Genomic DNA, 16,420 nt, shown 5'->3' on the forward strand with positions numbered 1-16,420 from the left:
ATCAGGGCAGCTAATTCTCATAGGTAGACCAACTTCTAGTTACATTAAAATAATGATAATAATAATAATAATGGCATTTATTAAGCACTTACTATGTGCAAAGCACTGTTCTAAGCGCTGAGGTGGTTACAAGGAGATCAGATTGCCCCACGGGGGACTCACAGTCTTAATCCCCATTTTTACAGATGAGGGAACTGAGGCACAGAGAAGTTAAGTGACTTGCCCAAAGTCACACAGCTGACAATTGGCAGAGACAGGATTTGAACCCATGACCCCTGACTCCAAAGCCTGTGCTCTTTCCACTGAGCAATGCTGCTCTCTAATAAATTCAATTTATTACTTAGAAGGCTTCTTCAAGCAACACTTACTCTAAGATCAGCAACTAGGGAGGAGGAGGAGGTTGAGGGGGAGGTAGAAGGAAGGGTCCCAAAGGCATAATTTTTTTCCTTCCTTTCACAGCAGGAACAAGAGCAGAAGAAGCACGAGAAGCACAGCAGAGTGCCACCAGTCCCGATTTGGGCTCCAGCATGCCACTGCAGTCCCTTATTATTGGGGGGTGGAGGACAGGGACAGAGGTAAGAGGAATTCTGCTCCCATCAGCTCATTCCAATCAAATCCCACAGGGATTTGAAGACTTCATTGGTTCTGACTTGGATCCCCTAAATTGAAAACAAAGTTTGCCCTGGTGAGAAATGAATTTTAAAGGGGACTCAACTGCTTTTCTATGAAATGGAGTCAACCTATGAAAATGCATATGGCCACGGGGCAGAGAAAAGGACACAGAGGTGGAGGGAACAAGATGGGTTGGAGAGCGTGATTGGCCAAGAACAATGACTGGAATCTTGTCTAGGAACATCTATTCATTCATTCAATTGTATTTTATTGAATGCTAAGTGCAGAGCACTGTACTAAGCACTTGGGAAGTACAAGTTGGCAACATATAGAGGTGGTCTCTACACAACGGGCTCACAGTCTAGAAGGAGAAGACAGACAACAAAACAAAACATGTAGACAGGTGTCAAAATCATCAGAACAAACAGAATTAAAGCTATAAGCACATCATTAACAAAATTAATAGAATAGTAAATATGCACAAGTAAAATAGAGTAATAAATCTGTACAAATATATACAAGTGCTGTGGGGAGGGGAAGGAGGTAGGGCAAGGGGATGGGGAGGAGGAGAGGAAAAGGGGGCTCAGTCTGGGAAGGCCTCCTGGAGGAGGTGAACTCTCAGTAGGGCTTTGAAGGGAGGAAGAGAGCTAGTTTGGTGGATGTGTGGAGGGAGGGCATTTCAGGCCAGGGGAAGGACGTGGGCTGGGGGTTGATGGCAGGACAGGCGAGAACAAGGTACAGTAAGGAAGTTAGCAGCAGAGGACCGGAGGGTGCGGGCTGCGCTGTAGAAGGGGAGAAGGGAGGTAGAAGTAGGAGGGGGTGAGGTGATGGGGAGCCTTGAAGCCAAGAGCGAGGAGTTTTTGCCTGTTGTGTAGGCTGACAGGCAGCCACTGGAGATTTTGAGGAGGGGAGTAACATGCCAGAGCATTTCTGTTCAAAGATAATCTGGGCATCAGAATGAAGTATAGACTGAAGTGGGGAGAGACAGGAGGATGGGAGATCAGAGAGGAGGCTGATGCAGTACACTATACATACTATACTGAAAAAAACCCACTGGCTTCTGAATACAATATGCATTATATTACCACTATTATGGTATTTATTAAGCACTTACTCCATGCCAAGCAATGTTCTAAGCCCTGGGGTAGGTAAGGGTTGTATTTCTCTTTGTGCTTTCTGATCATTTATTACACCAATCCGATATTTATCCTGGATGACTAACCTATAGAACATGAGGATGTCTCAGTATTTTACCATAAAAGATGACTTAGCAGAAGCTTCTTCATTGAAATGGGTATCTTTGCTTGATCTTAATACTGAAGGAATATTTAAAAAAAAATGCAGACTTTTTTTCCCTTTACCTTTTAACTGCCCAGATTTTCCAGAAAACTTCTTTCATAATTAACACTTCACTCTTAATTTTATAGTACTGACAATTTGGGAGAGGTACAGCATAGCCTAGACAAGTATAGGATTCTCAATAATGACCCAACTATTATGCTCATTAGTGTTTTAAAAGGGCCTACCTTATGAAAATGTTCTTATAATCCTTCCCAACTCCTCCAAAAACTTTAAATCAGTTAGAGTGTTCTTGAACACGACACGTCCCACTAAAAACTTACCATCCCAAAAGCCAAGCAGGTTATAATAAACTTTGGATAAAAGCTTGAAAATAACATCTTAAACTTGTAATACAAAGAAAACATCATTAAAAAAGACCTAAAAATAATACTTATTTGGAGACCAAATTTTTCTTCTAATATTTTTTTTTCTTAGTCTATGTCTCCTCTAGTGTATATGTAGTGATATTCAAAGCTCATGGTAAAGAATTATTTATAACTGTTCCAATAAAAATGATCATCACAAATCAATAGTGTCTATAAGTGCTCACCGTAAAATACCATTAAATTATTGACTGAACAGAGAAAGTTCAGCATTTCCAGCATTTCTCCTCTAGATATTAACAATCTGCATATATATGCCTCAGATCACATAACAATAATAATAATAATAATGACATTTATTAAGCGCTTACTATGTGCAAAGCACTGCTCTAAGCACTGGGGAGGTTACAAGGTGATAAGCTTGTCCCTCAGGGGGCTCACAGTCTTAATCCTCATTTTACAGATGAGGTAACTGAGGCCCAGAGAAGTTAAGTGACTTGCCCAAAGTCACACAGCTGACAACTGGCGGAGCTGGGTTTGAACCCATGACCTCTGACTCCAAAGCCAGGGCTCTTTCCACTGAGTCATGCAATCCTGGTAAATAAACTTAAAAAGATTTCACTGCATGCTACTTAGACCACATATACTCTCAGAACATTTCCCTCTTGGAAATTTACAATATATTTGAAAAAAAGGTTTGGCTTTTTTTGTGTGTGTCCTCACAATGCATTATTTCAAGGAATGATTTCTCAATGGTTGTTCTCTTTCACTTGATCAGACAAAGGGATGGGATGAGATGGCAAGATTTTCCTTCATCTCAGTCCCAGAAAATACACCAGGTTTCATTCATCTCCTCACAATAAAATGGCCAATCCTTTTTTTATCCTAGAGACAGCTTTCCACTGGCCCAACTTCCTCCCCTCTAATCACAAGTGAGAAAGAAGGAGGCCATGTTAAGGTCTAATTCTAAGTAAAGTCACAATCCTGCTGCCATCTTCTCCAATAAAAGTTGGAAATACTACCTACGCTGCATTGCAGTAACAATGGAATAATTTAATTTATTTATCTTTATCTTTGTCCACTGATACTGTAATATCAATATTGATATCAGGAAAAATGTCAGCCCACCCTCCCTGTCTTGGGAGCAATGACTGAATAAGTTTTGCATTTTGGAATACCTGATGAAGAAATTACATGCCATAGTGCCAACTGTTTATGGAGCACTGCCCCATTTTAGAGAAATTTTTAGTTGGGCATAGGGAAGTAAGCTAGTCTAAAGAGGGGCTAGGACCAGTTTTCAGGATAGGGTAACTGCGAGCCAAAGGAAAAGTGGGATGAGAAAGCTGGATTAAGGAAGGCATTCCTTAATTAATTAATTAAGGAAGGCATATGTTTGTACGTATTTATTACTCTATTTTACTTGTACATATCTATTCTATTTATTTTATTTTGTTAGTATGTTTGGTTTTGTTCTCTGTCTCCCCCTTTTAGACTGTGAGCCCACTGTTGGGTAGGGACTGTCTCTATATGTTGCCAACTTGTACTTCCCAAGCGCTTAGTACAGTGCTCTGCACACAGTAAGCGCTCAATAAATACGATTGATTGATTGATTAAGCCTCAGCACAGAGAAATGAGCCCCATGGGCATCACTAAAATAGGAGTGTAGTCTGGACCCTGCTATAAAGGGCATTAAAAAAAAAAGAAAGAAAAGCTGTCATCAGCACAAGCTAGATAGTAGCAGTTCATTCATTCATTCATTCAATCGTATTTATTGAGCGCTTACTGTGTGCAGAGCACTGTACTAAGCGCTTGGGAAATACAAGTTTGCAACATATAGAGACGGTCCCTACCCAACAGCAGGCTCACAGTCTAGAAGGGGGAGACAGACAACAAAACAAAACATATAAACCAAATAAAATAAATAGAATAAATATGTACAAGTAAAATTTGCAGTGCCAGCCCCAAACAACACAATTGTCTGGGACCGATGGAGGGTTTTTTTGTAATGGCATTTGTTAAGCACACATGCTATGTGTCAGGCACTGTTCTAAGCGCTGGGGTGGATAGAAGCTAATCAGGCTGGACACCAGTTCATGTCCCACATGGCATGCAGCCTTAATCCCCATTTTACAGGTGAGGTAACTGAGGCACAGAGAAGTGAAGTGACTTGCCTAAGATCACACAGCCAAAAAGTGGTGGAGCTGGGATTAGAAGCCAGGTGCTTCTGACTCTCAGGCCCCTGCTCTCTCTACTAGGCCACACTACTTCACTGGGAAGATGGTAACGGCTGCATCTATGGACTCAGGGTCTGGACTTGGGAACAAGACAGCCGCCACTCAGGGTCGCATCTGGAGAGCTTCCAGTACTCTACCAGTCTCGCCTATGGGTGGGAGAGGCAAGCAGAGGCATGCCCATTCTATTCCTAGCTTGGGCAGTGGCTAGTGAGTGGGAAACAATCTACTACTGTAGATTGTAGTACAGTACAATCTACTGTACTGTACTGTCAGGCTTCCCAGACTGAGCCCCTTCCTTCCTCTCCCCCTTGACCCCCTCTCCATCCCCCCCATCTTACCTCCTTCCCTTCCCCACAGCACCTGTATATACGTATATATGTTTGTACATATTTATTACTCTATTTATTTATTTATTTTACTTGTACATATCTATTCTATTTATTTTATTTTGTTAGTATGTTTGGTTTTGTCTCCCCCTTTTAGACTGTGAGCCCACTGTTGGGTAGGGACTGTCTCTATATGTTGCCAATTTGTACTTCCCAAGCACTTAGTACAGTGCTCTGCACACAGTAAGTGCTCAATAAATACGATTGATGATGATGATGATACTACAAGTCAAACCTCACCTGTGCCAGTCAGCAGCGGCATGGGAGAGAGTCGAGAGTGGAGACTCAGGCTTACTGCACGGAAGGAAGCAGTGATAAACTGCTTCCATATTTTTACAAAGAAAACTCTGTGGCTACACTACCAGAACGATCGCAGATGGTGGTGGGGTGTTCTGGGAGAGATGTGTCCATGGAGTCGCTATGGGTCAGACATGACTTGACAGCATAAGACAATAACAAGCAAAACAGCAGATATGCAGGCTATCCCCACTGTGTTTTCTCAGGCTCCAGAGCAACTCTGGAACCCCTTCATCTGCCTCATCCTGAAGTATCTATACCCCAGGCTTAACTAGGAGAGCCAGGGTGAGTTACACATATGGCCTGTCCTCCCTTGGCTCTGGCTGGAAGACAAGAGATAACCTGATGAGTGCCAAGGCCAAGCCGGGGAGTTGGAGCCTGCCAATTTGGAACTGGAAGTGGAATGTCCATTTGGCTCCAACTTTTGACCCCTTCCCGGCACATGACTTCACCCTCTTGGTGCCAATCTCATGAAGGTGAGGGATCTGATGCCCCTCTTCTGGGACCTGAAGCAGGAAGGAGTGGTCAGGGGTGCCAAGGGCAAACAAGATCAAGGTACATGAAGTTTGAAGAACATTCAACTGGGCCATGGAGTGGATATCAGATACCTTAGGGGCAAGGATTCAGTCAAGGGGTTGGGATGCAAACTGGGGTTGGGATGGAAACCAGGACTGGAAGGGACCCAAACACACAGGAATCGAAGGTGGCAGGAATTGGTTTCACATTCTAGGAGTTCAGAAGTGATAGTAAGGAATGAATGGAAGGCAAATGAGACCACATATAGTTATATTTGTGTTGTTACAAGCCAACGTGTATATTGATATGTACTTTTAAAGCCCTGCATCCACATTTAAACATGTACCCACAGTAAATAGTACTAGAGACAAAATAAAAGTAGCAGTGTGACCTAGTGGAAGGAGCACAGGCTTGGGAAGCACAGGATCTGGGTCTAATCTCAACACTGCTACTTCTCTGCTAGTGTGATCCTGGACAAGTCACTTGACTTCTCTGTGCCTCAGTTCCTATGTATATAAAATCAGGACTAAAGCTGTGAATCCCGTATAGAACATGGACTATGTCCAACATGACTATCTTGTATCTATCCCCACATCTAGTACAATGCCTGGCATATAGTAAGAGCTTAACAAATACCATAAAAAATACATGCCACAAAGAAGGGATCTCTATTTCTTCTTGATCTCTTAAGTGACAGAAAGCCTATACATATTTCTGTATAAAATTTAAGTATGATTCAATGATTTTTTTGATGAAATGAACTCTAGTAGCAATATGCAATAAAGCCAAAATTGATAAATATTGGAAACACAGATATGTTCAGTGTAAGACAGAGCCCAAAGAACTGGGATGTGGTATTTGGCTGAAGAAACGTGTATTACAATAGGAGAGGGGAGAGGAGCACAAATTGGTGAACACAAAATTGGGGAAAAGTTTAGAGAGACAGGGACATAAATACGAATAGCAAAAGTATCAAAAAGATGAACTGTATTAGAAATGCTTAGGAGTAACATGACCAGGGTAGAAGGAGAGCCAATCTGGAAAGATGTCTTGGAAGACATGGGTTTGAGAAGAGATTAGAAGGAATGGTTGGATATGATTTCAGGAAGGACATTTCAGGCTACGGAAGGACTCATGCAATGATTAGGAAGTGAGTAATCAGGTGGGGACAGGTAACTAAACTATTGAAAGGGAAATTAAAATGATAATAAAAGTCAAAAAATATATTAGAATCCACAGGCAGTTTCCTGTAAACATCTAATCTGACCAATCATGAAAATACAAACCTTCAAATTCTGATTGCATCTTAATAGTATTCCTACCACACATCCATATTCTAATGTCATAATTGGGGCTTTCTCTGTGAATTTGCTCCCATCATTCTTCATTTTCTTTCTCTCCCATCATTCCAGTAACACATTCTCACTGGCCTTCTATCATCCCATCCAGTGGCCATCATTCCAGCTTCCTGAACTGGTCTCCTGCTCTCGGTCTTGCTAACTCCACCACGTATCCCTAACAATTTCTTCCTCCCATTTTCTTTAGGTAAATCCTGATATGGTTATTCAGCACCACTGCACAGTAAAGGCACCTTAAGCTATATTTTTTATTTCTAGTATCAATATTCCTTCCACATATGATTGATGTGTATTAATGACCTGTGTGTCTTTATTTCCCTTATTCAGTTCACCCTGCTATAAAAGGTGGATGATAATGTTAACTTCTAATACTGAGGTAAGAAAAAAGATAAAACCTAATATGATGGGCAGTCATTTGAAAGCATGTCGTGCCAAAAGTTCAGCTAGATATTTCTAGTATGCAAGTTATTCCTCAGAATAAGTTTGTCCTCAGTAGGGGTACATTAATATTTTCACCATGACTAATGAACTCCTACTACTTGGATATCATAGTAGTTGCAATAATATTTATTAAAAGCTTACTGTGTTCAGAACACTGCACATTGGTAATGAATACAGAGGTGTGAATTAGATATAGTTCTTGGTCCTCAAAGTGCTCACAGCCTAATAAGAACGAATAGTATTAACTGCTGGTAAAAATCTATCTGTGGGAATACTGAAAGTATTCAGATGTCACAGCAATAGGAATAGCCTAGCGGAGAGAGAAAGACCCTTGGAGTCAGAGGACCTATGGATCAGGGGCTTTGTTTGACTGCATATCTTGTATCTACTCCAGGACTTAGTACAAAGCTTGGCACAAAGTAAGCACTTAAATGTCACTATTACTATTACTAGTATTATTACCAGAAATGGTAGTCATTTACTCATCAGTATTTTTAAAAACCTGAATTGAGAGCACTACCCTAGGTTTTGGAAAAGGTGATGGTGGTGATCGAGGCGTCTATGTTAATCAATGGATGAACCTCAATCCTGAAGAAAACTTTAGGACCAAGAACTTGTTTGAGGGAATCAACTGATTACAATGATGGTGGTTTGCACAGAGGCACTCTCTGTCTCTCCCAGGCACATGACTGCTAAGGTACCAGAGAAGTAAAAGTAGTCCATACCCTCAAGAAGTTAACAATATAATGGCTCAATCAAAATGGGACAACATTTTTTCGAAAATTCCTACCATGATTCCCTTGAGTGACTCATTGTGCTATTACATCAGCCAAAATACTCACTTAAAAAATATAGATTTCCTCAAACTAAGTTCTAAGAGTAATTTGCAGTTCATGAACTCAAAAGGAGCTCAAATGACAGAAGAAATGCACCATCAGAAGCTGGGAAAACTCTAGTTTGTAGGAAAAAAAATTCCTAAAATATCACTATGAACTGAGTTTTGAAACAAAATTTTCCCTCAATATGAAATGTTTGAATTTTAAAAAAGCAAACTACAGGGCTCTTAGAAATTATGAGCCCTCCTACACGCAATACACCAGTGACTAGTTTAGTATACCCTTTATGTAAGAGTCTAAATAAATATTTTAATCCTCAGAGATATACTGCACTTATTCAGCTCTTTTCCATCTTTCTTAATTTACTCAGCATTATCTGAACTGGGCTAAGCAATGATTTGTTAGACTGGGCTCACCAATGATTTGTTAAACTTTTTAAAAAATCTCCATCTTTTTAATCTTATTTTACTGTCAAAGAAATCTACACCACAATTTTCCATTAGAAGATATCATTAGACATTATACCATTACAAAAAAATTCTGCTTTTTCAAAAGAGAATTATTGCTTTTACTCCTAAGTAAGAAATTGCCTGTGATAAAAGCACTTGCATAATTGCAAAATTAACTTTAATTTCCAGAATCAGTTTACTAAAAATTTTGGCATGGAAAAATATAAAATTGTTTAAAAACTAGGAGTTGATTAAAATCATTAGATTTTTAAGAAAAGTTCTGAAAACCCTTTTAGTAATAGGAATGCACAAGCAGCAGTTAGAAAAATTCATTGAGCAGTTAGATGAGAACTAAACTGATACTCTAAAGAATATAATTAGTAAAATTGTACCTTGTATGTATAAAATAAGTAGGGCTTAGCATTCTAATGGTAGTCCTCCATGAACCCTAAACAGGCTTTACACAAGTAAGCTGCAGAAATCTTTTGGGCTTATAGGACTTCAATCTTTTATGCAATTCCAGGTTAAAATCAAGTAACTTAAATATGCTCTCTGTTATATAAATGGTCCAAGGATGAAATTACATCAGTCTCTAATAAAGCCCTTTGAAACTCTAAACTAGCAAGTTAGCATTCAAATTACTTTTCTTCTATTAATGTTGACTGAGCAGTAAATAATAACCAGGAGAAAAAAAAATCATAAAGAAGTGTTAATACCTTTGTTAAGAGACTCTTAGTAGTTGCCTCCTCTTGGATTTGCTAATTTATGAATTTTTCCATACCAGTTCACTTCCACAAATGAACAGTGACAGGCTCAGTAATATAGAGATATTTGTCAATTATTCATTTCTTTTCATTTAGAAGATTAGGAATAATTTCAACCCAAATGCATTCTTCTCAAGATCCCAAAGTACTTGAAATGAAAGCAATTTTTGATATTAGAAACAAAACTCTAAGTACATTACTTTTACAAAACAGCAATAATTAATGTATGGAATCTAATAAACACTGATTGTGGATTAATTTAAAAATTATAAGAAATAATACCTAAATCTGATCCACACACCTCACTGGGATGGAGGGGTGAAATAGAGAAATGTGTGTGGAGGCTGGGCCATGCTGACCTCAGAGCAACTAAGAGCTTGTCTTATGGCGGACAGGCTCAGCAATTATCCTGAAACCTTTTTTTAATGGCATTTATTAAGCGCTTACTACGTGCAAAGCACTGTTCTAAGCACTGGGGAGGTTACAAGATGATGAGGTTGTCCCACAGGGGGTTCACAGTCTTCATCCCCATTTTACAGATGAGGTAACTGAGGCACAGAGAAGTTAGGTGACTTGCCCAAAGTCACACAGCTGACAATTGGCGGAGCAAACATTTGAACCCACGACCTCTGACTCCAAAGCCCGGGCTCTTTCCACTGAGCCACGCTGCTTCTCCATTAAGCGGTTAACATGGGTAGCAGAAGCTTCAGTAGTTACCTTGCCAGCTATGTGGAACGGCAGTGCTAGTCTACTGTTTTATGCCACATAAGTGGCATTTTATTGCAGTCACTTTGGCCTTAAATGGGTTTATGCATAAAATTACTGCATGCAACCCACAATGGGCTACGTATGTAAGGCTGAGACAAAAAAGCTACGGGTGTTTGGGAGTGCAGAAGTGCATAACTGACACAAAAATGCTAAGGTGGTAGCTAGGGAGAACAGAAATGAACCAGGAAAAGCCTTTTGGAGGAGATAATACTTCAGAAGAACTTTGAAGATAGATATCGCTGTGGAATGGAAGAACGGGCGTGGGGAGGGAATTCCAGGTACAGAAGACTGGAGGTGGGAAATATTAGGATGATTCATGATGAGAAGGTTAGTTTGAAAGAAACAGTGTGAGCTGGTGTTTAGAGAGAGAAGAAAGTAGATAAATACAAGACAAAGTGAGAGCTAAATGAGCACCTTAAAGTCAATGGTCAGGAATTCCTCCTTAACATGGATAGGAATGGGAAACCACTGAATGTTTCTGACGAATGAGAAGACATGTGTAGAATATTAAGATAAATGATCTGGCCACACAGTGGAGTTTGGACAACCTGTCAACCTGCTAATTGCATCCACTGCCTAGAGAGACCATGATGAGCAGGGATGCAGTGTAAAAGGCTCTGTAAGACACAAACTGCTGGTATTATAATCAATTTTTTAGCTCAAGTTCTCAGTCCTGAAGTCATCAAGACTGGACCAAGGCTCATCATCATCATCATCAATCGTATTTATTGAGCGCTTACTATGTGCAGAGCACTGTACTAAGCACTTGGGAAGTACAAATTGGCTTATGATGGAAAATTCCATTTTCAAGAAAAATCTTGACACTCTCTTTTTATCCTAAAAACATGAACAAAAATAGCAACAGCAACTTATGCCCCAACTCTGGCTGTATCAGATAAGCCTTTGGGCACAGTAATTTTATTTAACATCCTCGCCCTTGAACTTGAATTTGTATCCTTTTATGCCCTCTCCTTCAGCCCCACCATATATACATATATAAATTATGGAGATAGGTATCTGTAATTCATTTATTTATATTAATGCCTGGCTCCCCATCTAGACTGTAAGCTTGTCATGGGCAAGTAACATGTTTAACAACTCTGTTATACTGTACTTTTCCCAAGGGCTTAGTACAGTTCCCTTCACACGGTAAGTGCTCAATAAACGTGATTGAACATAAGCAGCTAACCAAGGATTATAATATCTCCATGATTCATTTTTTAAGATAAAGAGCCACATTGTTTAACCCAGATTATTTTCATTTCCTTTTAAATTTCTAAATATGTTTTACAAATGAGAAAGTATCACTGCCAATTATTTATTTTTAAAATCTAGTCAATGGAAAATACACTAAATGAGGAAAAAAAAACTATACTGGGTACACACAATTAACCTGTAAATTTTTTTGTTGTTGCTGCTTGCAATAGGCAAATTTACTGGAGAGTTAGCAACTCTTGTGTCAATGTAGAACATCAACACTTTACTTCACCAGCAAAGAATTCCAAAAGGGATCTAGAAGTTTCAAGTAGATTTACATTCAGCTTTGAACTACAGATCTGAATCTGTTGGAGAAATATAAATGAGCAAACGGATCTGCCTAGATCCACCGCTTCATTTGACATCAAACATGTGGATCTGTCTGATCCCATACACAATTGGATCCAGAATTTTTCCAACCCCAACACAAATCTTTTGTGAAACGCATATTGTTCCTGGAACGTAGATGTGTCACTCCAATAGATCTGGATGTTGTTATGCCACTTGCCAAATGGGATGGACTTTTACTAAGAGCACAGCGGGTCTGTAAATTGTCAGCCGCCACATTACCCAGAATGCAGAAGTCTTGTTCAGAGGCATTAAAAGTACAATAAATGACTCTTGGCCTGGTGTTAGAGCCCTGAGGATTGTTGGCCATTGCATGGATTTTGCAACAGTAAAGCACCTGGGACCACTATTAATTTTGTGCAGCAGCTGGGATCAGGTTAGTCCCCTGTCAGGGCTAAAGGGCATGATAGTCACTGCAATGAAAGATAGAAACTAATCTCCCAGGGCTGATAAACTGGAAAATAATGTAAAACAACTGCTTGGTTTTCCTTAAAGACAAGAGCGGAGTGATAGAAATAGTTTTGGCTTGCCTAATCGCTAAGCAAGTTCTGTTTCTTGGATCATTTTATGGTGTTCAGTGGCTATGTCTGTGCGAGGCAAACCCAAATGATACTCAAAAAAAGTACACGCCGCTACCCTCACCTGTTCCAAGTGCTTTATTTATTGTATTTATTGTGAGCACTTAATGTGGGCAGAGTACTGTACTAGGTGGTTTGCCCTGTACTAAGTTTCCATCCTCATTTGCAATCAGAACAAATAGGAATTTTCAATCAGTTTGGTTCGCCTGTCCCGCCATCGACCCCCGGCCCACGTCATCCCCCGGGCCTGGAATGCCCTCCCTCTGCCCATCCGCCAAGCTAGCTCTCTTCCTCCCTTCAAGGCCCTGCTGAGAGCTCACCTCCTCCAGGAGGCCTTCCCAGACTGAGCCCCTTGTTTCCTCTCCCCCTCGTCCCCCTCTCCATCCCCCCGTCTTACCTCCTTCCCTTCCCCACAGCACCTGTATATATGTATATACGGTTGTACATATTTATTACTCTATTTATTTATTTATTTATTTATTTTACTTGTACATTTCTATCCTACTTATTTTATTTTGTTGGTATGTTTGGTTCTGTTCTCTGTCTCCCCCTTTTAGACTGTGAGCCCACTGTTGGGTAGGGACTGTCTCTATGTGATGCCAATTTGTACTTCCCAAGCGCTTAGTGCAGTGCTCTGCACATAGTAAGCGCTCAATAAATACGATTGATTGATTGATTGATTGATTGATTATTGGGATAAGAATGGCTAAAATGCATTGTTTCAGCATTCAGCAGGCCTGGACTTCTAGCAGAGAAATTGTGTGCCTCTTTAGTAGTCCAAGGGTCTGTCCAATGGACCAATACTGTCCAGGACTTTCCTCAATCCAACTATCACAAACACCCTGGAGCCAGCTGCCACTTTCCTGCAGGACTACCTCCTACTGCTGGTGGTACTTTTAATCAATCATTTTTTGTAAAATGAAAAATAGTATTCATATTTGAGGACTCAGTGTAGTATTCTCATTCAAGAACTTGGGAAATATGAAACAAACGTGGCACATTCCCTCCCCACAATGAATTTACAATCTAAAGACAGAGACAGACATAAAACAAAAAAATTATATATAGAAGAGTGAAGATAAATAATTGAAGGTATAATTCAACAACATATACAAATATTAATATGCAAAAGTGCTGAGGATGATAATTCCACAAGTGCTAGAGATGAGATCTGGATTTATATGACTCAAGACTGCCAGACATGAATAGGGGAAAGGTTGGGATTTTAGAAGGGCTTTGACTGCGGGGAGACCTTTGGTCTGTCAGATATGGAAAGGAAGGGCATTCATTCACTCATTCATTCAATCGTATTTATTGAGAGGTTACTGTGCACAGAGCACTGTACTAAGCACTAGGGAAGTACAAATCAGCAACGTTTAGTGATGGTCCCTACCCAACAACGGGCTCACAGACTGGGGGGGGAGACAGACAACAAAACAAAACAAGTTGACAGGTGTCAATACCATCAGAAGAAATAGAATTATAGCTATATACACATCATTAATAAAATAGAGTAATAAATATGTACAAATAAAATAGAGTAATAAGTATGTACAAATATATACAGGTGCTGTGGGGAGGGGGAAGGGGTGGGGCAGAGGGATGGAGGTGGAGTTCTAATCAGAAGGAATAGCACAAGCGAGGGAGCAGTAGTTGGGAGAATCAAGAATCATATTCAGTTAGGACAGCTTGTAAGATAAAGGGAGTGATCATGGGATCAGTAGGTGAATACAGGAGATAGGAATGAGGGGGTAAGGAGGTAATAGCCTTGAAGTCAACTGTGACATGTTCTTGCATAAGTGAAGACCCATAGGAAGCCAAGGAAGAGTTTTGAGGAAAATGTGGGCCACATCAGCTCCAAAGTGTTGATCTATACAGCAGCATGGAGTTACAAGATGGAGGCAGGGAGACAAACAAGGAGATGAACACAAGAGTCTATCCCCATATGACCGTAGGTTGCTCCAGGATGGTAGCTGTTTGTTTGAGTGAAAAAGAAGAGGCAGATCCAGAAGAAGGTGTGTTGGAAGAACCAAAACCCTGTAACTGGGCCCCACTAGGACCTATCCTCCCTCTATTAATAATAATAATAATAATAATAATAATAATGGTATTTATTAAGGGCTTACTATGTGCAAAGCACTGTTCTAAGTGCTGGGGAGGTTACAAGGTGATCAGGTTGTCCCACAGGGCATTCACAGTCTTAATCCCCATTTTACAGATGAGGTAACTGACGCACAGAGAAGCTAAGTGACTTGCCCAAAGTCACACAGACAACAATTGGCAGAGCCAGGATTTAAACCCATGACCTCTGACTCCAAAGCCCATGGTCTTTCCACTGAGCCACGTGCTTCTCTGCAATTATTATGTTATGTTTCTATTATGTTTCAATGACATATAACCTAGGAATCATGATATCTCAGGGCCCACTGCATTTTTTAAGTTGCTTCAATATAAACCTTCTGTTTTCTGCTACATTTTGCAACAATACAACCCCACTTCAGTAATGACAGAGATTGGCTCCAAAATGTTTTTAAAGATTCTCCAGCAAGCCATCACTCAAAAGTCACCATAAAACATCTTTATCACAGACAAACTCAGGTAGCAATTATAAACTCTATATACAGTCAGATCTGATAGCCTTGGACTTCTGTCATAAGGTTCATATAAACCATGACTTAGGCCTAAGTTTCTTCCTTTTTATTTCCCCACTCTTTCCCTCTCAACACAAATTGACTAGTGGGTTCTGGGCTCAGATATCTGGAAGGGCACACTGGCCCCTTTAAAGCAACTATGGATGGATTTGGCTAATTTGTTTCCTGGATTAATTTAAGCACATATCTAATTTAAGCACTCTGCCTGCTGCTATATCCCAAATATGATCTTCAATACCCTCCTTCAATTTTAGCCTAATTTTTCCCTAATTTTATGATGGCTCTGTGATTAACAAGTGGAGATTCAAATGAACCCTAAAAATGTGTTACCCTTAAGCGGAAATGAGCTCTGAACAAAAATTTCCCAAGGCTTCCTATAGTGCTACCTTTTTAAAGGAGATGACAGAATTACCAACTAAGCAAATGATTTCTTCTTACCAAGTTACTTTTTCAAAGCATACCACTGAGTTTGCCAAGCAGCAACTTTTCAAATGAAAACTTGTTTGAATTTCAGACTTACTGATTGTTCATTTAAATCCTGGGGGTCTTCCATGGGGTTTTCTCACTTCTCTCTTTCCCTCCCCAAGAAGAGGAGTCTTTCCTCTTTAAATTTGAACTGCACTCCTTAAATTAAAAAGACAAAGAAAAGAAAGGGAGAGAGAAAGACAAAAATGGTTAGTTTTTCCAAATTGTACCCTTAATTCATACCTAAAATTACCAAAGCATTTTGTTTCAATATGTCAAGTGCTATTGAGGAAACAAGATAATTTTTAAAAATAACATAATTTATCACTCTTGCTTTCCCACTCCTGCCCAAAAAAGGAAAAAAGAAAAGGTCTCATGAAAACAAAGTCCTAGTAGAGTTAGAAAAGCTTAATGTATGCAGCCAACAAAAGATAACCCTTCAGAGAAAACTCTAGAAAGATAAAGAGCACAAAACCAAACCACTGAATACACACTTCACGATAGCCTCTTTCATTCATTCAATCATATTTATTGAGCATTTAGAGTATAAAAAGCACTGGACTAAGCACTTGGGAGAGTACAATATAACAAGTGGACACATTCCCTGCCCACAACGAGCTGACATTTTAATCTGTGATCCTTGCCATTAGGCAAATGAAAGGGTGAGGAGGAGAGAGGGTAGGGAAGACAAACTCACATATAATTATTGGTCTACAGTAATCTCATGAAAGCACACTATAGGATTATATGAAATACACAAAGTGTTTTAAAACAGGAAGCTCCCTATAAAGAATAA

The 16,420-nt window shown here is 39.8% G+C and overlaps 1 protein-coding gene across 1 annotated transcript in view; it reads right to left on the minus strand.

Annotated features, from left to right (window-relative positions):
* The window catches only part of EYA4 (EYA transcriptional coactivator and phosphatase 4), a 219,728-nt gene extending 203,970 nt beyond the window's left edge, over nt 1-15,758 (minus strand). The window contains exon 1 of the mRNA XM_038770079.1: nt 15,680-15,758. Coding sequence (XP_038626007.1) covers nt 15,680-15,712 — 33 coding nt within the window. The 5' untranslated portion in view covers nt 15,713-15,758. The remainder of the gene's footprint in view (nt 1-15,679) is intronic.
* Between the last annotated feature and the right edge of the window lie 662 nt (nt 15,759-16,420).

Source organism: Tachyglossus aculeatus, chromosome 2 (genome assembly GCF_015852505.1).
Source record: "Tachyglossus aculeatus isolate mTacAcu1 chromosome 2, mTacAcu1.pri, whole genome shotgun sequence".
Classification (NCBI taxonomy): domain Eukaryota; kingdom Metazoa; phylum Chordata; class Mammalia; order Monotremata; family Tachyglossidae; genus Tachyglossus; species Tachyglossus aculeatus.